General features: G+C 41.5%; 2 protein-coding genes across 2 annotated transcripts in view; one reads left to right on the forward strand and one right to left on the reverse strand.

Moving 5' to 3' along the window:
- Window positions 1-9,341: 9,341 nt before the first annotated feature.
- LOC104941306 (protein lifeguard 1) lies at window positions 9,342-16,716 on the forward strand. Its single transcript, XM_010766391.1, has 11 exons — window positions 9,342-9,406; window positions 10,289-10,410; window positions 10,670-10,832; window positions 11,151-11,229; window positions 11,689-11,742; window positions 12,047-12,137; window positions 12,245-12,282; window positions 12,919-13,006; window positions 15,061-15,150; window positions 15,658-15,705; window positions 16,251-16,716. The coding sequence occupies exons 2-11, from the start codon at window positions 10,309-10,311 to the stop codon at window positions 16,401-16,403; spliced, it is 906 nt and encodes a 301-aa protein (XP_010764693.1). The 5' UTR covers window positions 9,342-9,406; window positions 10,289-10,308; the 3' UTR covers window positions 16,404-16,716.
- Window positions 16,717-17,839: 1,123 nt separating this feature from the next.
- The window catches only part of LOC104941310 (ankyrin repeat and IBR domain-containing protein 1-like), a 48,037-nt gene continuing 39,423 nt past the window's right edge, over window positions 17,840-26,453 (reverse strand). The window contains 3 exon segments of the mRNA XM_010766396.1: window positions 17,840-21,385; window positions 21,817-21,824; window positions 25,114-25,249. Coding sequence (XP_010764698.1) covers window positions 20,364-21,385; window positions 21,817-21,824; window positions 25,114-25,249 — 1,166 coding nt within the window. The 3' untranslated portion in view covers window positions 17,840-20,363.

Genomic DNA, 26,453 nt, shown 5'->3' on the forward strand with positions numbered 1-26,453 from the left:
GTTAAAACAGGTGTTATCTCCTCCCAATCTAATTTCAAGTAGGGTGCCATCTATTGACTTGTGGCAGTCCTTCAAGTCCTAGACAAGGACATTGGACTCCTTTTGGCTTATAGTGTACATTTGTCGCCTTCTGCTACACAATTAGCTAAGTTACATTTCCTTTTTTGTTTCTCAAACGTCACAAATTAATCAGAGCTCACTGATTTGTAAAGTAAAGCATGATTGGGTTGGCTATGACTAACATTTGTCTGGTTATTGTCCTTTCCCTGTTCCTAAGCACGTGGCATCTGGCCACATCGTTTCCAGGAGGGAGAGGTCACTGCTGGGCTTTGTGCCATCGTCTCGCTTTGCACCATTTACTATTGATTCGCACCATTGAAGCCTTATAATGAAGGTCACTGGAAAATTATTTTTAAAGTCAATGTCATAATCGGCATCCACACAGTCTTTTTCTGCTGCATTCCAATAAAGCCTAGTTTTTTTAATCTGCTTCTAAAACTTAACTTCAGCTAGATGTAAACTACTAGCACACAGAACCACGTTCCTAGTTGTCCCTAATTGTGGAACATGTGAAAAAAACTGCAGAACAGGTGAGAAACTGAGAAAGTGAAAATGTTCCATAATGCTGTATGTTTGAAAAGGATATGATAAACCACAATGTACTACATTTGTTCTTAGGCTATATAAATCCAGGCACAGATGTATAAAAATGTTTTTGGAGCTGGAATTAAGAACCCAGGTATGCAAAACAAGCCTTGTAATTACAGTCAGTGAGACATTTTCTTTCACAGCGCCTTTACAGATGTACATGGTGATGACATTTAATATGTGTATTTGGTTGATATCCTCTCACCACAATTCATAAGTGCTGCATTATAGTCTGACTGGAATATGAATGTGTGAACACATGCTGTTTTATTCCCTGTATCACCCTGGAGAAAGTGTATTGTAATTGTGGGGCTGGGGGGGATCATCAAAGTTCCAAGGGCTGTTATCTAAAATACAGTCCAGTATTTTTCACTGGGAACTTGCAGACATATCTGTTAGTACAAAAGAATAATGAAGAGTTGGTCTGTAGCCTTCATCATCTGCTCTGCTGAGACTGTTGTTGTCCGTTGTCATCAGTTTAATTATCCTTAGTCTCTTCATATGTCTGGATGATACCCTTCTATCTAATCAAAGAAAATCTCATCAGCCTTCGGTGGAAGACAATAAATGTAGGGTAAACTGTGTACATGCCAAACACTATAGTCTGCAAGCTTGCCATGCAGTTAAATGTGTATATTTAGTATTACCTCAACCAAGGTTCAGTTTGTTTGTCAACAGGATACAAAAAGACACTGGCAAATGTAAATGAAACTTGGTGTAAGGGTGTCGCAAGAGCATGCTCCGAGGAAGAACTCATTATATTTAATTTCAAACCTTTATTTATCCAGGTGTATCCCATTGAGATCATTGATCTCTTTTTCAAGGGAGAACTGCTCAAGTAGGTTCCACATGAAACATAAACAGAACAACAAAAAGGACATCATACAGCATCATTACAGGGATTACAATTTACATAACTATCCACATGAACAGGTACCAACAGCTTCCGATTGAGTAGCATCCAGCCGAGCTTTAAAAACATTTAGTGGCACCAGATTGCTCAGTTTCCATTTCAATTGCAGACTATTCCAAGACAGTGGAGCTGCGCATGTAAAAGCTATCTTCCCTAAGACAGTCCTAGCTTTTGGCACATTTAATAAAACTACAGCATGCGATCTCATATTGTTGTTGTCCTTGGCTGAGCTCTGCACTCTCTCTCCAAGTGCCCTTCCAGTTCCTGATTTTCAAACAAACATTTCTGAAAACATGGTTGACAATATCAACCTTTCCACATCTTCCTAATGTGTTTAGCCGCATATTGACCTTTCCTCTAACATCGGGCCAAAAATGTTAACACTGACATGTCATATGATTTATTTTCAATAAAACATGTGCACATTCATTTTTTACTAATATATACTCTATATCAGGAAGATCAAAGCGACTTATCCATGTTCAAGTTTCTCCGATAGACATGTGTAAATTAGTGTGTCAGTGGACAACAGGAATACATGTAACCCTATGATGTATTTTATATATATATATATATAAGTATATAAGTTACATTTTCACAACTAGGAAACAATAAAAGGGAAAGTTAAGAAGAAACACTTTCAATGAAGGCATTAAGAGTTAAATTCACAAACTGTGTTTGATTTACTCATACAAATGACAGTGATCTAGCAATATGATTATTATCAAACCAGGGCAAAAACTAAGAATAAAAAGGCAAATACAAAAATGTGACATGTGAAATCACCTAAACTGAAGTGAAACCATTGCTAACAATAATAAGATTGATGTTATTAGATTTCAGTGCCCTCATATCAACGGCTACGAGGTTTAGCAATAACAATTTATCCATAAGAAAGCACAAGGTCAAACAGAGCAGTGGTCATGTGTCCAAATGCTGTTTAAAGCCCAGGATATTTTCCAATTTCCCTGCACAGGCAAAATGCAACAGATGATATTTTGTATTTAATCATAACATATTATGTTTATAAATTGTATGGTATTTAATTTATACAATGTCCTTTATATAACTCTGACATGAGAACTGATCAATCATTTGAGACCGGGCCGTGTCATGAGAGCGGAGCGGCTGACATTTGTCCGCTGGACGGTGGCAGCAGCGGTTCCTCTTGTCAGGGCCGTACTCTACCAGCTGGGAAATGCCACTGTCAGTTATTGTTCTGTCCTTGTCATTGCTTATGTGAAATCCATGTTCTCTGTTGAATACATTCTGTTAGGGAAAAAAAGAGCCAACCTCAAATCATATCTGCCCATTTTTGATAGAGAGCATCTGACAGCAAATGGCTACATGGCCTCTTCACAGATGAGACATCTGTCCTTGGGCTGCCGAATGTCTTTCACAATGCGTTCATTTTCTTTACACTAGCTTACAATTACCTTACTCTGCTTCCCTTGATCATCTGCTAGATTGGACTGGAGACTGTCACATCATGTCAGTTCGATCTATGTAGCACAATGTCACAAATCATGGTGTCGTCTCAGGAATCTATAAACGTTATAGTTACATTGATTTATCTGAATATGGTCAGAAGAAGTGTGTCTGCTTTCCATATTGTGAACAATGTGATTAACAATGTGCAGCGCAAGCAAAGCGTTTGTTGTTACATGTATTCTCATACAGAATTAATATTCCTCTTGCCTGTCTTGCATCATGATGGGGGAATTATAATGTTTTTTTTTGCACTTTTCTTAAAAGTTTATGTCTGCTCATTACCACTCTTGTTGGTTCCATAGTGAGTGACTTTACCAACTGTCACATGTCAGGGAAATGAATTCAGAGTTTATTAGCAGTTCATCCCATCATTTTTACTCAAGTCATTTGGTTACGCACTTTTCACATAAAATCTCAGCATGATCAGGACTGTCTGCAGCAGGAACGTGTAAGGAGGGGGAGACTTATTCCATCATGACGCTTGCTTCTAACCTGGAGGGATTTCATTGAGCCCCAGCCTATATTTGACCTGGCAGCATGCACCCAGCCTGTCAGACACGGCCATGGCTTTGAATAAACTTTACCTCAATCCTTTTATGGCATCATGACACTCCACTTCACTCTGACTCAGCTTCAACATCCCAAAACTCAGCATCCTGATGTCGTGAGAAAAGTGAGCAGTCAGAATTTCCGATCCATCTGTGATAGTTGGATCAGTTTACAGAATATAATTAACTGGCTTAGCGTTAGCAAGGAAAATATGTTTTGTCATGTTTAGACAGAGAAAAGAAAATCAGACACAATTAGATGTTCGTTATATTGAGTCAACACAGTCAGAACCCTTACCAAAACACGTTTTACTGAAATTCAGTTAATTTATTCAGCTATTGAAACTATCTCATCTTTGAAAGCCACATCTCCAAGCATTTATATATTGATAAAATAATTAGAGATGAATTAGAGGCTATATAGCGATGAAGACTTCAAATCTGTGACACTGGGTTTGGGTTGTAGTATGTAAGACTGAATTATCTTAAAATAACTCCAAAACGTTATCTGTTGCCGGAGCTTTTGGAGTTGTATTTTTTAGCCTTGCAATGTGGATAAAAATGCAATAATGCCTTTCATTAAAAGTGTGGCTGCTGTTATATTTTTCAGTTTTTGTTGGTAAAAGTAACACAATGGCATGAAAGCTTTTTCCAGCCAAATAGAAAGTTAATTTAATCCCTCAAAAGTAAAATGAGTCAGAGAAAAGTCAAAAGGAAAATATTGCCTTAAGCCAATGGCCTTTGTACACTGTAGAAGATATATGAGCATATTTTAAATTGTGAGTTGGCATCACTGTCTTCTCCGTATCACCTCTAACCTTCACTACAATAAGCTCTAAATTGGTTTAACAACAACCAGCTGAATACATTAGCTATGATTTGTAACCATTGTGAACAAGTTGTATTTCTACTTCCAACTTAAATTCTTGTTCATGGATGTCTCCCTATCAATATTCACAATGTTTTATTTCTGTAAGACAAGCAGCATACTCTTTTTCTCAGTTATCCCTCCTATTGTCTTCGTTTCCACCCTCCTTACTTTGGTGTTCGCGGTAACATTTGACCGGTCCTGTTTTAACTGCTATTACATTTACACAAAAACCATTAATCATCGCCAAATTTCATTTATCAACCTTTCAAACTGTAAATATTGTATCAGACTACTCCAAAGGAAGGTTTCAGTCCAGCTGAATGTATAGTACAAAAGATAAGAGGCAAATGACCTAGGGGGGCACATTTTCTTGGCTAGCTAGTTCTGTCCATAGACAGTATGTAAAGACACCTTTCTTGCCAAATATTGTCCCTGGTGCTAATGTTGCCGTAATGTCTTCACACTAACAAGCTGTGGCCGTGCTCAGCCTCTGATTGTCTAGGGCGTGTATTTGAGGGAGGTCAATACCATGGCTCCATGCCACGATAACCTCTGCACAGTGTGGTTTAAAGTGGCTTCAGAATATCAAGAAAGCGGCTTCTTTATCCAAGATATTTAGTTTTTGACTTATTGTACAGTGGGAGGAAGTGTAGATTTGGCGTCCATCTAGAGTCTACGGTTCTGACGTAGAATGTGAAGTGACCGCAAGTGCATGGCATTGTTACTTTGCTACATATAGCTTAACTAACAAATGTTAGGCAGTAAAAAGGATGCCATACTGCTTATATTTGGAGAAATGCGGAGAGTTACACAAAGAAAACCACTATGATAAAGGCAGTCAAGCTGGCATGCCCAGCAACTGGTGCGTAGTTATGAAGTGATCGCTCTGGCCTCAAAACAGTTTAGCTAATTAGCCTTGCGTTAAGGATTAGCTTGGCTGCTACAGCTAACTCATTCTAAACAGAGAACCAGGTTTTGCAAGTAACCTAAAGTGATGTATAGATGTTGAACAAAAAGCATGAACTCTTCCAATTATGTGAGTCCTCCTATCTCTAACCTAAGTGTTTAATTTCATCTTCTGAATTAGGCTTCCAACTATAATAGAATTATTCAAAACTGAAGCTGTCCGTTTATTTATTCCACAGATCGAAAATGATGTCAGATTAGACTTCCTAATTTCCCTTTTAATATAGTTATATTGACTTAACTCTGGGCCAGTTGAATGAATGTGGTTTAGGTACGTGTGCAACAATGTAATATGATACTCAATAAATTCAGCTCCTCGTTCAATTAGTTTAGAAGAAGTTTCTGCAGGCTTCTTTATAATTCACTAATGGAGTTCTCCTTTTAGACACAACTAATCCAAACCTTGACACTCATAATAATAAATGTATTTCTCTGCTATAGTTGTGTAATAAATTAAATCAACAATGGATAATAGTCCTTTATTCACTTAAATCTGTCGATTGACTTAAATTGACTGCAACTGTGCCTTTTTTATGGCACTAATTTGCAAAACAAGATAATCCAAGTCATTGTCAAACCAATGCAAAGCTGATTTGGCCCTCATAGCAAGTCAACACTGTCTGTCGGTACTTTTAATTTCACTGTAGTAATATTCCTTGCTTGACACGGCTGGTCCAGCTGATATTAAGTGGAACTCTGTGCAGCCTGTCTCATTATTTAAAGTAACAAATGCGCTCACAGTGTGTCGTACTCTCCCATCGCCATACACGCTGCTGAGATTCTACATTAGCAGCTTCAGGAGGGTTGTAAATTAGAAATGAAGAGGCATGTGGTGACACAGACCTTCAGACCTGCACTGGGGCTCTCAGAGGCTCTCAGAGGCCCCACACAAACTACCATTTCAATTCTCCACATGTCCTTCTGTGGCCCGAGTGGCCGGGCAGGAGTAATTCACAACTGCATGCAGTGGAGAGAGCCTGGCATGATGGCTACATCTCTGACACCAGAGATCTCCCCGCTGCGATCCTCAGTCCCTGGCGCCCCGAAGAGCATCGTAGCAGTCTGACAAAACAGAGCTGTCACAGTGAGTCTGCTCCGAGACAGGGAACAGACTCTCTCTCTCCATCCGTCCATCTATCTGGCTTTCCTCCATTCGCATTATTCGTCTAATTTACAGCTTTACTACTTTCCCTTCTTTATTTGCATCCATAATTTATTTATTTATTTTACTTTTCTTTTTTTCTCCTTTAATTTCTCCTGCCTGTCTGTATGCCTGTCCTTTATTTCATCATCATTTTCTTTCTACTTTCTTTCTTCCATCTTTGTTTTAATCTATCCACCCAGCCATTCGTTTTCATTTATTCCTTCCTTCCATACTTCCTTTCTTATAGAATTGGAGGGACGAAACCCTCTTTGATCACATGCAGAGCACACAGCACACACAGTGAAATGTGTTTAACCCATCCTACTACCAGGAGCAGTGGGCAGCTATTGTACAGCGCCAGCGGAGCAATGGGGGGTGGGGGGTTGTCCGGTGCCTTGCCAGGAGGTGAACTGGGACCTCTCCAAGTAGCAGTCCACACTCCATATTTCGGTCTGTTCGGGGACTTGAACCGGCGACTCTACGGCTCCCAGCCCCTACTGACTGAGCCACTGCCATCTATTGCCATCCCTCACTTCCTTCGTTCCATTGTTTTTCCTCCACTTTTTTTGACCGTTCTTTACTTTTCCTTTTTCTATCTTCCCTTCCTTTTCCATCCTTCAGTCCATCTGTCCTGTTGGCTGATTTGTGATATTGGGCTTTATAAATAAAATATAAATGTTCCGTCCTGCTCTCTGCTCTGCACACATTGGGCTCCATGTGGCTCCAGCCTCATGTGCTGCTCATGTTTGGACAGCCAGAGACAATCAGATCCGAGTTAAATGTGGCCTCACACCAGGATCCACACTGATTGGTGCGTCAACACAGGCAGCAGTTGAACCGCCTGCTCAAATGTGACATTATTTGTTGTGCCAGCCATTCAAATCAGCCTAAGATCTCTGGAACAGGTGAGAGCATGGGATTTGAGCAGCCGGTGTAAATCCAGCCCGTGTTGACTGTCACACCTATCAGCAGAGAACAGTGAACAGTGACTCAAAACGCTGTCTCTCCCTTCAAATATGATGTGGCAAGTATTTGTTGCATTTTTGTTTATTAATTTATTATTAATGTATTGCTGTCTAAACAGGAAACACAATGTTTCCTTTTGTTTTAACAACATGCCACATGCAGATGAGAGAAATGCAAGGATTTGATCCAGCAGTTACAATGAGGAGGCGGATGATTTAAGGGGGCTCTCTGGAGGATTTGGTTCCTGCTGGTTGGCTGGTGAGGTTGCAGCAAGAGACGGGGGAGAGTCACAACCAAATCACTGCAATTAGTGGCAGAAGCACAGGAGACTAGTGCCCCCCAGTGTTTGCTCGATATATATGATTAGTCTCTGTACACTGCGACGCGACCAGATTAAAAACTCTGAATCTCTGAATACTAAATGATTTTCTTTTGTTCTGTTCATTGATCCAGAGAAATTGGAATTTACTTTTTGGCACAAGTATACCTTGACAGCTCACCTTTAACTGCTGACACAATCATCTTTCAATGATTTGTATGTCCTCTGCAGTTTTGTTCTCTTTCAAATCAAAAACCCAGGCAGAGTTGCTGAGTGTTTGAACATGAGACAGAAGATCTATAAATCTCTTTGGATGCTCATCCGTAACATGAGAAGAGACTGGAATGCCATCTAGAGGTTAGCTAGCTGATTGTTATGTACAGTCAGTGGTGGAAGAAGTACTCCAATTCATTACACAAGTAAAACACCACAATGTAGAAATACTTAGGGTAAGATTCTGCATCTGGAATCCTACTTAAGTAAAAAAACATACATATCGGGGTGCAAGCAGCATTTTACTGGTCGCGGTGAAACTAGTTTTATCGTTGTTTGGTGGTTCTTCACATACGGGTTGTGTTCCTCATAAGATTCACAGGATAAATCTGAGGGCTTGTGATGCAAATTTGGGCGGGGATAACGTTCTGCTACAAAAGTAAGTCAAATCTACAATATTCCCCTATTGAAATATAGAGAAATAAGCATTAAATGCAAACACTCAAGTAAAACACCTGAACACTTGAGTGAATGCAAGTATCTGTGGTATAATCGCTTAAAATATCACATGTAAATGTTTAATGTCATGTTTATTTTGTTGAGGTTCTTTTACATTAAAGTTAAATGGATTCACCCTGGGCTAGTTTCTCATTCATGGATGAAGTATTCATTACACCCCTTTCAGAGGCAATTCTCCATGGAGAAGCACTAAGACTGTAGTGACCTACATTACTTCATGTATATTGGTGTACAGTATGTCTACAGCTTTTCTTCCTCGCTGTGACTCAATACCCATTATCCCGTTATGAAGGTCAGATTGATTGTGTCCATAATTTATCCGTCTCTGACACTACATGCATCACATGAGGCTGTTATCAGTGTTTATCCAAGAGGGGCCAGGAACGTGAGCCCAGGAATCCACATGCTGCCATTGTGCTGCATTTATATTTCTGTACAATACAGGATGACATGTTACAGGCTTATCACACATAGAGGGCTAATGACAGATCATTACAGGAAATAGAAACATACCTTGTGTGAAAGGCATCAGTATTAAGTATTTCTGAAGGCCTCTGTGTATCAGTATTCCTGAAGGAAAAAGGTACAAATACGATTTCCTCTGACAAAATGCCAGCCTGGTTGGTTTAATGACATTTTAAGAACTTCATCTGAATATCCCATTGAGCCTAATGAGGGATACATCCTTTCCCCTGAAGCTAAAGTCCTGTCTCCGTGGGAAGCGACTGATAGCAGGTAGACTTTGCCCTGAAGGAAAACTACACAACAGGAAGAGCAGCGGAGCAGAAGCCTGGCCGTCACAGCAGAGGTAAGGCACATTAGACAGGATTAGAGCTGTAATTACTTTATTTAAGTCAAACGGCACTTGATGCCTTGTTGTACAATTGTAAATGATGAGGGGTTGCCTACTTTCAAAGGTCCTCATTCATCATATCTCAGAAATGATGTGAGGGCAATTTGGGCTATATCGCGAAACAAAGTCCACTTGATGTCATTTAAATATTTGAAAATATGTGTAATGTCCTCTTTGTTCTTCATATCACCAGTTTGAAATTGGGTTGAGCAAATTAATAAACAAACTACATTTAGTTTAAGGTGGCCATTGTTTTATCACTGCCTCAACCATTAAGAATGACTAATACTACAGGAAGTGGACACTGTTACTGATTAAACCATAATGTGGCAGATTTACATGAAGTGGAATCCGTAAGTCAGTTTCTTTACTACAGTCAGTGTAGTCCAGGCTTTACTGAAGTTCCATATCATTGGGTAGTTAATTACAACGCCTTCTCTGTAATGACTAATGCAGCAGCAGGGACCTCAAAGGGAATGTGTTAGTGTTCAGTACAGATAGGATCCCTGAGTTTACTGTCTGTGTGTCCTTCTTGATGACCGGATTTCCTTTGAGAGCAATTAACCACAACCTATTTAGCTTTTAAATATACATACAGCTCAATTAAATGGAGGCTTAAGGCCATACTTATGGATGTTAGTCATGGATGGCTCTCGTGTTTGTGTGATGCATCATTTCGTAATTACCCAGTTATTTGTTCCACACTGACATTGCTCCCTTTGCCAATGTAACATCCATGATGAAAGTTTTGGCGATGTTCAAAAGGATGTCTCCCATGAACTTTATTGAAGTCTGACATTTCTGCTGTGTCACTTTTGTTCCAAAATTGATGAAAAGATCTACTTACTTTTGGTGGAATGGAGAGTAAAGACGGCAGCAACGGTGGGTATGGACCGCACCCCCCTCCGTACAACCCTTACGACCATGGGCAGAGTCCTTACACAGGGACAAACTATCAGGTTAACAGCAATATTACATACTATATTGCATTTTGAGAATGTAAGCAATATTTTCATTCATTGTGTATTCAATATCCAATTTTTAGGACTGCATGAGCCAAAATCAAGAGCAAAGCAAATGTCTAAAAGCACTTTTGTTTACGTACAGATGATGGATTTCCTTTCCTGATCCACATTCACATTATTTCATGAATGTGTTCAAATGTAGAAGTGTTGCTTGAACTGCCCTGTGTTGTTGTTGTTGGCTTGGACATGTCAGGTGGGGAATGGGAACGTTGCAGTGGTCTCCCCTCCTGGCCCCTACGATAACTCGGTCCATCCTCAGGGCCTGGATGGAGGCGAGCAGCAGTACGGTCAAGCTCCACCTGGCTACAGTCAGGGCTTAGAGGATAGCAGCTTCAGTGACGCCGCCATACGAAGAGGTGAGGGCTGCAGGGAGGGAGGAATGGGCAGGGGGAGGGACAGGAAGCAAGGGAAGCCAATATGTTTTAGTTTGCATGGTTTGCATAGCTGATGAAGGGAATACTCCCTAATTTGCTTTGCAGTGTTTTCTAAAATTGAATAACGTTTTCTGCCTCAGCTCCTCACCTCACACACACCACAAATCATTTTAAGTGAGAGGTTGAGATGTTGGAAAACAGAAGCTTTACTCCATAAACACTTACCTGCCTGCTTTGCTCTGGCAGGTTCTTTAATGTTGGTGTTGTGCATCTGTCCGTCTCTCTTTTCTTCCTGAACAGGTTTCATAAGGAAAGTCTACCTGACCTTGATGCTTCAGCTGCTGGTGACTGTCGGGATCATCTGTGCCTTTCTTTACTGGTGCGAGACACACTTTGACACAGGGGACTTACTCCCCAAAAAAAGATGTCAGAAACCTATCCATCATTCCACGTTGAGCGGAGTCTGTCAGAGCAGCCAACTTCACACAGCAGCACGACTACCATAGTTGTCCCTGAAAAAGCTTTGAGCACACGACCCAGCGCTGCTCAAATCACCATAAATATGTGAGGTTAGACTAGATGGTAGAGCATAAAAGGGCATTTCTGCCACATCATATTTTAGCTTGCAGTAGTTTGAAAGCTTTATAGGTTTTGTATAATAGATGTGGTAGATTGCTGCTACAGTAATATCTTTTCATAAATTGTGTTCAGCTCCCATGTGCACAATGCTGTGTCCTCTGTTAATATTTAATACAATCATTGTACTGCCTCTATCAAATAAATGGTGCCTCTATTAAACACTCCCCTCTGCCTCTCCATTTATCTTTTGGAAACACAGGGACGCTCTCAGGGAATGGACATGGGCCAACTACTGGTTCTCCTACGTCATGATGTAAGCTAACAAAAACATTCAGTTAGAGTGTCTACACGCTGCACACTTTCTAGCTTTAACCAGTTTGACCAGCTACAAATCTCCTGTGGGTGAGTTTTACCCAAATGAAAATGTCGCTCATGGAAAACCTCAGAAGTAAATCACAAACTGTCCCCGCGGTCTGAATCCTAATCCAGGAAACGGCCAGCCACACTGCATAAATAATGCACTCAGTGGTTTCACACATTGAACCCAGTCCTTTTTTCTGTTTACAGCCTTTTTATTTTGCCATTTACGATATACTCTATATTTTTCTGTGAAATAGGGCGACGGTGTTGGTGCTCATCCTGGTCCTGTCCTGCTGTGACAACCTCCGTCGTCAAGTCCCCCTCAATTTCATCGCCCTGGGTCTGTTTGTGAGTAGAAGCGCTACCAGCCAGGCATCAAATTAAACCCCCGCCACATCTGCTCTATTCCACCGTTTTTTTCCCATGTATTTACTTTCCATTTGTCTCTCTCTCAGACTGTGGCAGAGGGCCTGATGCTGGGATCTATTTCAGCGTGAGTGTATGCTGAATCCCCACCTGATGCCGACTCATTTGCACAATAATAACCTGATTTTGATCCATATCTAATAGCGTGTTGGTAGCCAGAGATGAAGCCATCAAACCTGATAAGATGTTATCATTGTTGGTTTACCAAATTTAAAAAAGCACATGGAATCATATTTCTCTGGGATTCGGCTGAATACCAATCAGAACATCGCGGTTGAAGTTGTGATTTGGTTGTAGAAAACCAATCATTCTGCCGTTGTAAACACATGTTACCTCAGCCAACTGCAACATGTCTGGTATTTACACAGCTTGTCACTCAGACAGCAAAGGCATCACTTGAAACCTGACTATCAATAATACATTCAGATTATCATATTTATGGGACCTTGCCATAACTGAAGCTGAACAAAGGGCGATACATTATGCAATCCACGTCCAGAGGGCCTACCATCACTCTACTTCAGACACATAATACAGACTATGAAATGGAAATAATCCCACGTTTCTTAAAGGAAATACATGTTTCTTCTTTAGGAGAAAACAGAACCCTACTCCCTGTGTCCACACAGCATTATGACTCGTTGGACATGACATTATGAGGGGATTTTCCCACGTCACATCTGTTTGATATTTCTTTCTGCAGGTACTACAATGCAGATGCAGTTCTGTGGGCCGTGGGGGCCACAGCGCTGGTGTCCTTCTCCTTGACTGTGTTTGCTATGCAGACAAAGGTGAGATCTGTCACTGAGCACAGCAGTGCAGCCTGCGGTGACATTTCGCCCTATACGTGGGTATGGACCAGGCGTCAATTAGACGCCTGCAGCTAGTGCAGAACGCAGCTGCACGTCTACTCACTGGCCACAAAAAGCGTCACCACATCACCCCAATTATGGCCTCATTGCACTGGCTTCCAATTCGGTTCCGCATTGATTTTAAACTCCTTTTATTTGTTTTAAAAGCCCTAAATGGGCTGGCTCCGGCCTATAGCAGAACTCCTCCATCGCTACACCCCAGCCAGAGACTTAAGGTCGGCTGACCAGCTGCTGCTGGTAGTGCCCAAGACCAGGCTCAAAACCAGAGGGCACCGAGCATTCGCAGCAGCTGGCCCCAGGCTCTGGAACACTCTGCCCCTCCATGTGAGGTCGACCCAGACCCTAGGGGTTTTTAAATCAACACTAAAAACTCACTTCTTCTCCCTGGCCTTCTAGTCAGAGCGGAGCACGACTCCTGACATTTCCCTGTGTTTGATTTTTATATTTGCTGTTGTAATTTATTGTCTTCTGTTTGCGACTGTAGTAATGTGTTATTTATAATTTGCATGTACAGCACTTTGGCTCAATCAAAAATCATTTTAAAAATGTGCTATATAAATAAAACCTGATTTGATTTCATAACCTACCTTGCTATGCCAGTCAGTTCTAAATGTCCGGATCCTGAGTTGGTTTCCTGTCCAGTCAAAGTGTTGGCCAGGTTTTCTCATGCACAGTTTGCACAGTCACCAACAAACTTTTAAACTCTTAATAGCTTTGCTTTCCAGGCAAAACTGTGATTACTGCTGAGATCAGTGTAATTGTCAATCACGTTCATTCCTTATGTCCGCTGGAGGGACAGAGTTAAACCTCTGGGCCGTCCTCATGCTGGCCGAGGTCGCTGCCATAAATCTTGAGTTCAGAAATGGCCGGGAGCCTTTTGTTGTTTGCTGAATCTCCCCCTCCTCCATCTCCTTTCACCACGAACTGTCTAATAAAGCATGCACAGTCTGAGAATAATCTTTAAAAGGGCCTTTCAGGGACACAATGGTAGATATTAGGATCCTTTTGCCAGATACATTTTAATATTAAAAAAGCTAACACACATACACTTGCATTCCTGATCCCTCACAAATAATCTAATCTAAAAACAAGAACACTTGAACAACTCTGATTTATTAAAGTGGACCCCGGCAGAGTTATTATACAGGCAGTAGGGCAAAAGATCGGACAAGAAATTTCATTTAGAATCCTTCTTAATTGCCTCTAAATAGAGTTTGAAATGTCACACATGCTGACACTTATTGCATCTGAAGGAGCTGCAGACTTTTAATTCTCCTGCTCAGATTGGAGCAAAGCAGGGAACAGGTGGCTAATGATTATACTGAGAATAAATCTGCTCTTAAAAGCTCTTTTAGTAATCTGGAGAAGGAAGGCGTATGCATCAGGTCTAAACAGCCAGCATAAAACGGGGAAACTGTGATAAAAATAGAAAAAGTGGCCGCGCCCTCCGGCTCATAAAACAGGATGTTTTATGAGCCGAGTGAGCGGTCACTTCGGCAAAAACACTTTTGGTCTATTTCTCTTTTTTATGACTCCACGTTCACCCTGCAGTTAACGCGGCGCCGGAGCTTTTGGGTCTCTGTCGCTGCGATTTAAATGCCATAAACACTTGCATGTCTGGCCCGTGGCTCCTCAGGTGATCAGTGTTGGTGATTCTCTCGATGTAGCTGCCATCTTTTTTCTGTCAATCCGAGAAGGGCATGCAGGCCAAAAGACCACCCCACCCCCCCACTCTGTTCTATGCCTGCCTTGCAGCTTGTTGATTAATTATCCAGAATCATTACATCCAGAATATTTGTGTGTGTTGAACTGCAATGTCTTCATCATTTGGTAACCGCGGCGCCTCGCAGCACAGCTGCAGTGTAGATGACCTTGATGTGTGTACATGAGAGATGTTCTGTCTGCTCTTTTCTGTTTGAGAGGCTCCTCACACTCATCGTCTCTCTCTCTCTCCTCCCTCCTTTCTGCCCCAGTGGGACTTCACCGGACTAAATGGGAGTCTGTGGGTGTTTGCCTGGACCCTGTTTTCGTTTGCATTGCTTTGTGGGATCCTCCGATCGCAGGTAGATCAAAAAAGCTGCCGTGTTTACGCCTGTGTTCGCAGTGAGAACAGCTTTGAAATGTAATGCAGTCAGAGGGAGACAGCTCTTATCCTCAGGATGTACTGGAGCTGACCTGTGCTGAGCAGACTATAAAGAAGAGAGCATGAACTCTGAAACCTCTCAGGAGCTGATCTCAAGACTCATGCATCCCAATACACTGCTGTTCAACTGCCTCAGCTTTAAGCAGCACATGTACAGGAAGAAGCATTCCACTGACTTTAGACTGCTATTTTTACACAACCACAAATGAATCTGAACAGCAAATAAACACTGCTTTGTTCAACTATATTGTTACCATTATCAAACATCTACCATCATATTTATTGTACAGAGCAAGAGGCTGAATACATGTTTTAAGATATGAATTTGAAATGTGAGTTTATTTTCTTACTAGATAATTGCTCCATGTTTGTAAGAAACATTCACAAATCAACGGTATTGCTGAATTGTCTCTGATTCTTTCCACAGTATCTTTACATCTTATACGCCTGCCTGGGAACCCTGCTGTTTTCTTTAGTAAGTATAGTGTAACAACATAACTTGGTTTTCAGCAATGCAGGTTCAATTAAAAACATATTGAAAATGACATTTTTAAGAGAAGAAAAACATCATGAAACCAGGCGCTAATGTCAAGATGTATGATCTGATTCCTGCCTCCGTTGTCTGTCACAGTCATTAGTGTAAACGAGAGGCTCTGATGTCCTCGTGCCCTTTCATTCCGACGATGCAGCGTTTAGCAGCAGTCGGCTTCATTCTCACAGCCACCTCTCTGCGTGCCTCTGGCATTAACAGCAAATGTTGTGACCCGTGGTGTCAGCGGCTGCAACAAACTGCTGCTGCACACAGAGCCGAACAGGCTGTCAACAGCGAGTCACAACTTACTTTCAGCTTCCGCTATTATTTATATAGCCTGTTTATGGGCACAGCCCCCCCTCTCTTAAAGATAAGAGATTCTGCCCGTGTTTCTCTTCAGACCGCTTCCTGCTCTCGGTCTCTCTTTTGACTCACTAACACGCTGCCTTCAGAAGTCAGGGTTGAAGCATCTCTCTGTCTCTCTGCAGTACTTGGTGTTTGATACCCAGCTTATCCTGGGCGGGAAACACAGGAAGTATGAAGTCTCTCCCGAGGAGTATGTGTTCGCCGCTCTCAACCTCTATTTGGACATCGTGTCTCTGTTCCTGCTCCTGCTGCAGCTCATCGGCCTCTGTCGCTGACACTGAGCCTGGCAGGCCTCCCAAAGGAACTCCTCCTGCTCACAATAAAAAATCCTCAAGTACGTCATATCCTTCTAGGATGCAGATTTACAATCCTGTTTTCCATCTGCTGCCTTATTTAAATAGGCAGGGATGTCTGCGATGCGTCCAAGATACAGATTTGTTTTACTTGTCTTGTGTCAGGGTTAATGTTATTAAACTGCAATATGTTATGCAAAATGTTTTTTCAGAGTGCTACATTTGAGAATTTAAAACCACACTAGCATACATGTATACCTTTCAATTGCATGTGCCAAATATTTTTTTATATGAATAAAGTGCTTCATAATCAACTCTGTGTTTTGTGTTTTAGCAAGAACCTCAAACAATTCAGCCAATACTCTTGATTATGATATTATTTAGTAAAATGATTCAGCCAGTAGGCCTACTGTTGATGATATTATTTCCCATATAATCTGTGCCACAATTTTTGAGAGAAACTCACTCTGGAGGGTTTTCCAGCATAGTGAACATGGAAATGTTCAGTACACCAAAGTTGTATGATAGAAATGTATATTATGAGTCCCCAGCACATGCATATGATAGGCAATTTGCATAATTAGCACAAGTGACGTTCATTAAAATTAATGGTATTATAGCCCATGTAAACAATTGTGTACAAAAAAAAGAGATATTTTCAGGATAAAAAAATGGCAGTTTTACCAGAGTGGCAACATCTGTACTCTTGGTGGGCTGATTCTGATTACCATGAGTAGTGTTGGGACTATTGGATAGAGAGCACAAGATTATTATTTCTACTGTGGATTATTCTTTTTCAAATAAATAGACAATCTGTCAAATCCAAATGATCAAAAGTCCCCTAAATCTTCAAAATCGACCAAAAATGTAAGCCAAAATCAGCCCAGAGTACAAATATTGAAATGTTCTTGTAGAAACTGCCATTTGTGATACTGAAAATGTAAAAAATTGATTCAGCATCCTCAATAACCTGCAAAATCACTCAAATACTGTCCAAATTGGTCAAGCCATCTTTTAACCATTGTCCACATAGGCTATAATTGTAATTAATACTAATTAACAAAAGTTATGGTCGAGCAAATTGCCCAGCAAGTTAGCATCCAGCAGTTTCTATGTTCTGGGGACCCGTACTACATTTCCATTATGAAACGTTGGGGTTAACTAACATTTCCGGGTTCACAATAAGACTGAGCTGGCAACTAGACTAGTTCAATCTTTACAGACAATGAACATGCAGAAAAACCTACAGGAAATGGAAAAGCCCCTAAAGCACAACAGGGCCCAGTGATGGTCAGCTGTTGAGAAGAGGTGTCAGTCATCATGTAGTTTAGGGGAAAGATGCTTTTGGAAACCAAGCTAACTCCATTAAGGGACAGAAACAGATCCACAGGTATCTCAATGACAAAACAAAGCACACATTCAAACTCAACACAAAGTTTATTGGCATCACACATCAAACATTTTTCATATAAAGAGGGAATGTATCAAGTATAGACTACGAAAGTGCAAATAGCATTTCAAGGATTAGTTGCTTTACAATAGAAAATCTCAGTGAGTTACAAAATGCTATATGCCGTTTTAAAATAAATCACCTGAACATTAGAGGTGAAAGGAAGTACAAACTCCATTAGACCTGTACCCACTTCATGCACAGAGGCCAACGTGCAGTATCTCTGTTTCAACCCACGTCCAATGAAAGACCTTCACTAACTATATGGCACTCACAGTTTCACAACTTCAAGACACTGGTCATCACTGCCTTCAGATCTCCTTTAGTGGCTCTATCCGTATGCTAGGGGAAAAAACAGCTGATCTGCTTCGGTCAGACATTAGTCTGTACAAAAACACAATTCAATCTTAAAGAGAAAACACTGATCCATGTGTCAATGGTTATTCACAATCCATTTTCTTTCATGGGTTACACTGATTTCAAATAAATACCTACTTTATATTGCAACATTCCTCCATTTTAGTGTCTTCAGGTAAGATCCATGATACAGGTAGTCGTTTGAGTTTCTACATCTCAGAAAAACCAACTGTTTTCAAATGTAGGGACAGAAGCCCTGCTGCACAAAAACAAGCGCAACATATTTTTTCAAAATCTTTTTGAACAATATTGGAAACATTAACCGTTCCCATTATACCAAATCATATCAAATCAGTGTTACCCATTAACATACTAATAGAACCAACAAAAAGCTCATGCTACAAATAATTAGATGAGAAAAATAATCAAGATCTCATGTTTCTCGTATGTAAGAGAAATAACTTTTAAGGTAACAGGTGTTTGTCTACACTGTACATACTGTGTAATAATTAGCACTTGGAAACATGTTCAAAAAGAAAGAAAATAATGTTGATTGACTAAAAGGCACTGTGTATGTCTCTGCGTAGAGAAGGTGGACTCCTCGTGTTCCAGGTGCAGGAGACATTCATGGACCCTCCATGCATTACCCTATGAAGGCTCTGCTCATATCACACTAACAGGACCCAGAGAGTCATTACAGGGACTTGGGCGCGATTAATTAATTCACCATAGTCTGAATGACATTGCCTGATTATCTCTCTCACTGGGCTGTTCCTGCAGTGTATAAACAAGACTTCTCAGTGTCTGCTCAGTGTGTCACGCTGCACTCTGCAGTGCTCACACGAATGTGAGCGCGCTACAAAGGATGAACTGAATGACCCCTCGGGGCCTGTCAGCTGTTTCTGAAGACATTTCTCATTGAGAGAGTGTGAGGGATAAGGCTTTGGGATGAACAACCATTGTCAATTCCTAAATGTTTTTTAGACCTCTACCAACAAATGTAAATTGCTTTGTGTGAATGTTTCACATAATGAAGTACACAACTATAATGCTGTTCAACTACAGATTAACACGGCACACTATTACAGCTTTTACTTGGTCATATATCACACAATCTCAAATACAAATATGGCTCCAGACTTTCACATTTAGGTTTAGTTGTTGAGATTGTAATAAGCAGGCACAATTTGTTTAGAAGAATCCACTTGGCGACTGCAAACGGTGCTTTTGCAAGTCAGTGTTTGGCACCTAAAAGGGAGGTGTGCACAGGAGCAAGACTCCCTGCTTTACAGAGTTACAGGGTGAGTGTGAATAACATCAGTCAGCCATTACATTATGTCGGGGTGAAAACCTCCCTCAGACATGATTTAGACACATACATTAGGCTTTTACAAATACCTGCACTATGCAAAAGACTCTACATTTCGTATCTCCTCTATAAGTGGTTTCAGAAAACGGCAAGTTATTTATACTTCTAACATTTAGTAAATATCCTTGAAAAGTGTTATCTAATTTCTCCTTCAGTTAATGCTTTCTTTTCGCAAGGGCTGCTTGTTGGGGGTCTGACAATACAGTAAATGCAGGAAAAGCGATGCCACACCAATGCTATACCAACCTAAAGGCATGTACTTCATGCACTCCCTGTCTGCTGCACATGCTTCAGTTTAGATCCACACTGCAGTCCAGCTGGTGGCTCATGCACCTCTAGCCTATTGGCCAAAAAGAAGACAAAAAAACAAATGAAGGATTTCTTTGAAAATAGGTATCTGCAAGGAGATCCACTGTTAAGCACATTTGAATAATTCCTCTTGAAATTAAATACTAAAACAACCAATTGCGTGGACCCTCTGGGATATAACGTCACCAACTGGAATAGAGTGTGGATCGAGACAGCTCTAACTTGTAGTTTGAATGTAACGGCTGTTACACCGGGTAACCTGTGGATAGCACTTACAAGTTTAGACAACTTTTGAGTGTCTAAACTTCTTGCCCCACTTTCCTGTGAACCGATACATTCTTAATTCTGTATACATTCCACCTGAACAGCTACTGTACATGTTCCACAACTCAACTTCATTTGCAAACTTGAGTGGTTTTTGGCCTTTCCGAAAGAGCCCCTTCCCATCTCTGCCTCTTCACACCAGGTGGTCCTCCCACTCAGAGGAGCTGCTGCTGGGCATCTGCTCAGAGTCGCACTGTGGAGTGTCCACCCTTGAGGTTCCCCGTGATGTATGATCGCTGCTTTTGTCGAGGGTGGCCATGTAAGAAGGGGGCGTGGTCTCCAGCCCCACCAGATCTAACTGTGTGGGCCTCTGAGCCGCGGCACCCTCCTTCTCCTCCTTTTGAGAGCAGAAACCCACCTCTGCCGTCACTTCCTGAGGTTTCCTGTTCTCAGGCGGGATGCATCCGCTCTTCTCCTCCTCAAGCGGACCCCCTCCTCCGCCTGCATGGAGTGCGCTGAGGTTGGAGTCAGTGTCAGAGGAGGTGGAGGGGACCAGGGTGATGCCTTGAGGATTCATGTCATGGAACCACGCCATAATATTGCCCAGCAGGTTAGCATTGGCTAGTGCGGAGGAGGAGGATGGGTCGTGGCTGCCGTAAGTGTTGGAGTCCAACGTGTCGCTGGAGGAGGAGAAGAGGCCGGTGGAGGAGCTGCTGCCACCTGGAGCCACTGGGATGGGCAGCGAGGCCCTGTAGGCCCGGAGGTGGCTGTCAGCGTGCTGCGCAGAGAACTGGCTGCTGATGGAGCCCAGTCGGGCCAAGTTATCTTCAAGCTCCAGCAGCTCGGAGCTGCTTAGAGAAGCTCTGGACAGCAGCTCCACACCTGCAGCACTCTGCTCCAGCCTGGAGGGCAGAGAGGTGCCGATGGCGCCGAGCGAGGCTTCGTTGGCGAGTGCGTCATGGTTGTATGCGATCTCTGCCATCGCTGAGTCCTGGAGCGACAGCTGGATGGCCAGGAGGATGTTAGGGTCATCGTCGTCCAAAGAACCGAGACCCTGCAAGAAACAAGTGCCAGTGATGCAGGCCAAACCAATATCATCCACTAACAAGGCAGCAGCAGCAGCTCCACTCCTCAACTTCAAATCCAGCCATTTGGCAAGGAGAGTCAAAGCAGCAGCAGGTAAGAACTGGAAATGGAAACAAGCAGTGAAGAAATCTACAGACTAGAAACATAATAACAGGCAAAGGCCACTTTGTATTTATTATAGCTGCCGTTTTGTGAGTGCGTTTTTCAGATTTTACACTTCAAAATTCATCAAAGATTATTCTGTTTTATAGTTATGTGAATATATAATGACAACCGTCAATCACATTTCTCCTGAATCGGACTCTGGATTTATCTCCTGACTCTTGTATAATTGAACAGTGTGCACAATGATAGTCTGAAGAAGCATCCTAGACTGAAGCATGCCTTTTTAAGAGTGCCTTGAAAAATATAAAATATATAAGAGAAACAAAAACAAGTTAAGCAATCCCACCTGGTTCATGCCACACACTAGACATTGTCTAAAGTATCAAAGGATAAAAGCCTGGAACTGAAGGTGGGAACTGTGCACTCACCATCAGATGATGTCTGCGTCCACTAACCTGTGAGTCTGTGTAGAAAAGAAATGGACAAACAGCCATAGTCAAAATATACATATTCAAATAAATCTCAACTCATTGATAATCAACACTTTTCCCCAATTCATCTTTATTTTAGCAAACACTGCAAAATGATCAAATAATGGCAACCTCACAGATTCTCTGCATTCCCTGGAAAATAACTAAGTCAATATATTCATCTGAAATCAATGAATCCTTCCTGGCACAACAGAACCTTTTAGCTGGCTGCCAAACTGCAAACTCTGTCCATCTTTTATTCCAGCCAGCCACAGACAGAGCAGCAGTGTGATACATAAGACTGATGGATTGGAAATATTGGCCAGTTGAACTTGAGAAGTTGTAATGTTCTAACGTTTGGGCTAATTCCCTCATTTGGGCTCTGAACACATCACCTTAGAGAACTAAACTTTAAATGTAGTTTAATCTAATGGGTCATCTGAGCTTATAAAACGGACAAGTCAAATCAAGCAATCTGATTGGTTCTTAGCCGTGATATAGAGCGTATACCACGGGTAGAATTGTAAATTACTTTTCACAACAAGTCAGTATCCCTCCGCGTCTGAGAAAAACAGTATACAGTTGGGCTGTCACGTCGGGCCGAACCACGCCCCTTAGCTGTGATATAATGAGCATACAGGACTGTCTCAGAAAATTAGAATATTGTGATAAAGTTCTTTATTTTCTGTAATGCAAATTAAAAAACAAAAATGGTCCATACATTTCTGGATTTCATTACAAATCAACTGAAATATTGCAAGACTTTTATTATTTATAAATATTGTGATTATGGCATATCAGCTTAAGAAAAACTCAAATATCCCTATCTCTAAATATTAGAATATCATGAAAAAGTATACTGTAGTGCGGTGTTCAATCGATCACTTGAATCGTCTCAATTAAACTCGAACACCTGCAAGGGTTTCCTGGCCTTGAAAAACATCTCAGGCTTGGTTCAGTAAACTAAATCACAAGTATGGGGAAGACTGCTGGATCTGAACTGCTGTCCAGAGGACCGTCATTGTGACACCCTCCCGCCATCAGGAGGGTAAGACGACAAAAAGACCATTTCTCAAAGAGCAAGCTGTTCACAGAGGTGCAGTTTCAAGAAGCACATCCACAAAAAGTCTGGTTGGAAGGGGGAAATGTGGCAGGACAACGCTGCACAACCAGAGAGATGACCGGCAGCCCTTTAACAGCATTGTGAAGAAGGTCGCTTCCAGAATTTGGGGCGTGCTTTCAAAGACAGTGGACTGAAGCTGGAGTCCAGGGTATCAAAGTCACTGTTCACAGACGTGTCCCGGGAAATGGGCTACAATAGCCGTATTTCCCGATGGTCATCCACTTTCTGAACCTCAAGACAAGGAAGAGGCGTCTGCCTTGAGGCTAAGGAAAAGAAGCACTGGACAGTTGTGCACAGGTGGTCCAAAGTCTCTTTTCAGACGAAAGCAAGTTTGTATTTCATTTGGAAGTCAAGGCCGCCAGAGTCTGAGAAAGGGCTGGAGAGGAGCAAACTCCCAAGTTGCCTTGAAATCATGTGTGAAAAGTTCCCCACAGTCAGCGGATGGTTGGGTGAGCCATGTCAGGCCTGCTGTGTTGGTCCCCGCACCTGTGTTTCATGCCAAGCCCAGAGTCAAAATGCAAGATGTGTAACCAAAGAGTTTAGAGCACTACACATGCTTCCGTCTGCTGGAAAAGCTCTATGGAAGATGAGAATCTCATTTCGCAGCAATGATCGTGGCAGCCTGGCCCACAGTGGCCAAACGCACGCAGTAAAGGTTGGGGGGGGGGTAATGGGCGTTACTGAATGGCATTACTGTCCTGAGAGTTGCTGGCAATTCCACTGACACTGAACCCCATAGAGAATATGTCGGTATTGTGAAGAAGAAGCTGAAGACACCAGAGACCAACAATGCTAGATGAGGCCTAAAGGCCGCTATTGAAGCCATCCTGGGGCATCATAACACCTCCAGCCGAATGCCAGAGGCTGATTGCCTCCATGCCACGGGCCGCATTGATGCAGTAATCGTGCAACAAGGATTCCCAACGCAAGTATGAGTGCATTAATGGACATTTTCCCAAAAATGTTTGAATTTGTGTTTTTGCTTGTATATAAATCTTTTTTTGTTTAGCGTTGGTATTGAGGACTTATTCTAATTTTTTTGAGAATAGGATTTTTTTGAAGTTTTTCTTAAGCTGTAAATGGCCATATATCAGGGGCAATAATTAAAAAATAATAAAAAGGCTTGCAATATTTCAGTTTTTTGATTTTGTAAATTGAAAATCCCAGAATGTTTAATGACATTTTTTGTTTTTTTTAATTGCATACAGAAAAATAAAAAGAAACTTTATCAGGCAATATCTAATTTTTGCTGAGACAGTTCATGTAATACAAGGCCTGGGTCGTGAAGGCTTATTGCTTAATTAGATTTTGACGCCCAGAACAACGCGGGCTAAAATCGGCTTGATTATGCGAATTAAACATGCGGGGTTTTTTTTTAATGTGGATTTTTTAATGCGGGCTTAAAAATTTAAGGAACGTTGGCGAAAAATAATAGATTTTTTTTTTAAATATTGGGCTGTCTTATTTATTCTCTCTCACACACAACCGGCCACTTTAACGTTAAACGCCGCTTTTCCTATTTCAATTAAACCACATTCCAATGTTTATTTACTTGTTAAAGCAATTGGGCTTAATTTTAAATCCTCAAGCACAACTTCTTCGCCCTCAATTCTGTGTTTTTCATTTACTCGTTTCGATATCTGCAGCTTCAATCTTTAGGCTTACTCCAAACTTCGTTTCTTTGTTACCCTCGAAAGGGTTTTTGGAGTTTTTGAATGGCCTCGCTGAACGATGAAGCTTTGTTTTGGCTTTTCCTTGTCCGGGGGCAGCAGGCAAGAAAAGGCATCATCGTTCGAAATGTTTTTAGAATGAAATTCAAAGTGGGATCCGTCAACCGTGGATTTTTCCTTAATGCCTCCAACAACACAGTTCGCACGGGGTGGCAGCAATTTTGGCAAGGCTTTTTTTTATGACTTGCGCTTCCTTTTGTGACTTTATTATTGCCATTTTTTTTTTATTAACAAACAATATTGCAATAGAAATATAAACTAATATCAATTTATTTTACGTGCAGAAACCTAACTGAGCGCAATCACAACCAGGAATGGTTTTGAAAACGTGTGGAAATGATTTTATCAGGCTTTAAGAATCCATTACCAATTGAAAACCATGCAAACTCCCTGAGGGATAGTCCTGTTCCTTTTTCTGGCCTGCAGTACCCTAAGATGCTGTCAACCTGGAACGTCGTCGGAGGTGCAGGTTTGTTTTTTGCTCGCGGAGACTCGCATGTCGGCCTCTTCCGCTCCTCTGCCTGTTTGGGTTCTCCGTCTGGTAAATTGGGAACTCTGCCATAACCTTAGAACGTCAAAAAGCAGATTTAGTTCAAAAAGAGCAAAATATCCTCATTTTAAATAGCTGTAATTTCCGTTTTGAAATTCCCAAACAGATGGACTTCTAATGGAGCCATTGAACGCCATCACAATATCCCTTATTCAAATCAAACAAATCAACAATGTTGCCTAGGCAGCAACAAAAGTTGCCATGTTTAGCTTGCTCATCAAAATGGCTAGCCAGTTGGCAACTTTTTCCCTGGATTTTGGTATCGAAAAAAATGGAATAGGCTGAATTTAAATAAACTGGCACTTCCAAGTTTACAGGGGAGTCCTGAGCTTCAAAATGTGGTTCTGAAAAGTGTTCTTGTTCAAGGAAGAGATTGAAGCAACTGAGATCTATTCAGACCCTTTTTTTCATCTTCGCGACGGCAAGGCCTTCCAATTCATTCAGTCTGTACCGAAGGCAGCTTGCTCACTGGAAGGGAATTTGGATTAAGGCAATGGAAAAAAAAAAGGTTTCAAGACCTTTTGAAAAAGCAACTACGGGGCAATGTCAAACTAATTCTCAGAAGCAACCCGAATACCTTTATCAGAAGTGGCAGTTTAATTAAAATACAAGAATAAATGAAAATATTCATTTACTGACTTGTTTTGAAAAACATTTTTTGCCAGATTTGAAAATAGGCAAAATACATATTTCTCGGCAGGTTCATTAAGAAAGGGTTGTACGCGTTTTGTATTAGTCCGCACATTTAATTAGCCTCAAAAGCAAGTCCAAAAACAGGCCTCAAAGCAGATCTAACGATGCGCCGTGTTCTTCTTGCGAGAGCGGGGGGGGGGGGGGGTGGCGGGGGGCGGGGGGGGGTTGGGGTGGGATGAAGGCAACATCATTGCTCACATGGGGGTAGGAACTAAATCTGATATTTTTGGCACGTTATCAACTCAGGGGATGGTTTAAAATGCATGTCAAAATTTAAACACAAGGGACAATTATGTCAAACAGGCGGGTTGGTGCCTAATGTCCTAAAATGGAATTGAGGCATAAAAAAAAAAAAAAAAGCACTGATTTGTGTTTTATAGGGGAGTGCAAAAATGATGGGGCAATTTTCTAATGAAATTGGAAATATCTACTGTGTGGGTGAGGGTTTCTTTCTTTTTTTTTTTTTTATTTAACAGGCGGGCGATAACTGACTGACTTATGTTATGAACCAGAATCCGTGATATGA

This window comes from Notothenia coriiceps, unplaced genomic scaffold (assembly GCF_000735185.1).
Source record: "Notothenia coriiceps isolate Sejong01 unplaced genomic scaffold, NC01 NC01_scaffold00003312, whole genome shotgun sequence".
Taxonomy (NCBI): domain Eukaryota; kingdom Metazoa; phylum Chordata; class Actinopteri; order Perciformes; family Nototheniidae; genus Notothenia; species Notothenia coriiceps.

Excerpts from the sequence above, each read along its gene's own strand:
- LOC104941306 (XM_010766391.1), top strand. The coding sequence starts at position 10,309 with ATGGAGAGTAAAGACGGCAGCAACGGTGGGTATGGACCGCACCCCCCT. Across the intron at positions 11,743-12,046 it reads TGGTTCTCCTACGTCATGAT|GGCGACGGTGTTGGTGCTCA; the intron begins GTAAGCTAACAA and ends TCTGTGAAATAG. Across the intron at positions 15,706-16,250 it reads GAACCCTGCTGTTTTCTTTA|TACTTGGTGTTTGATACCCA; the intron begins GTAAGTATAGTG and ends GTCTCTCTGCAG.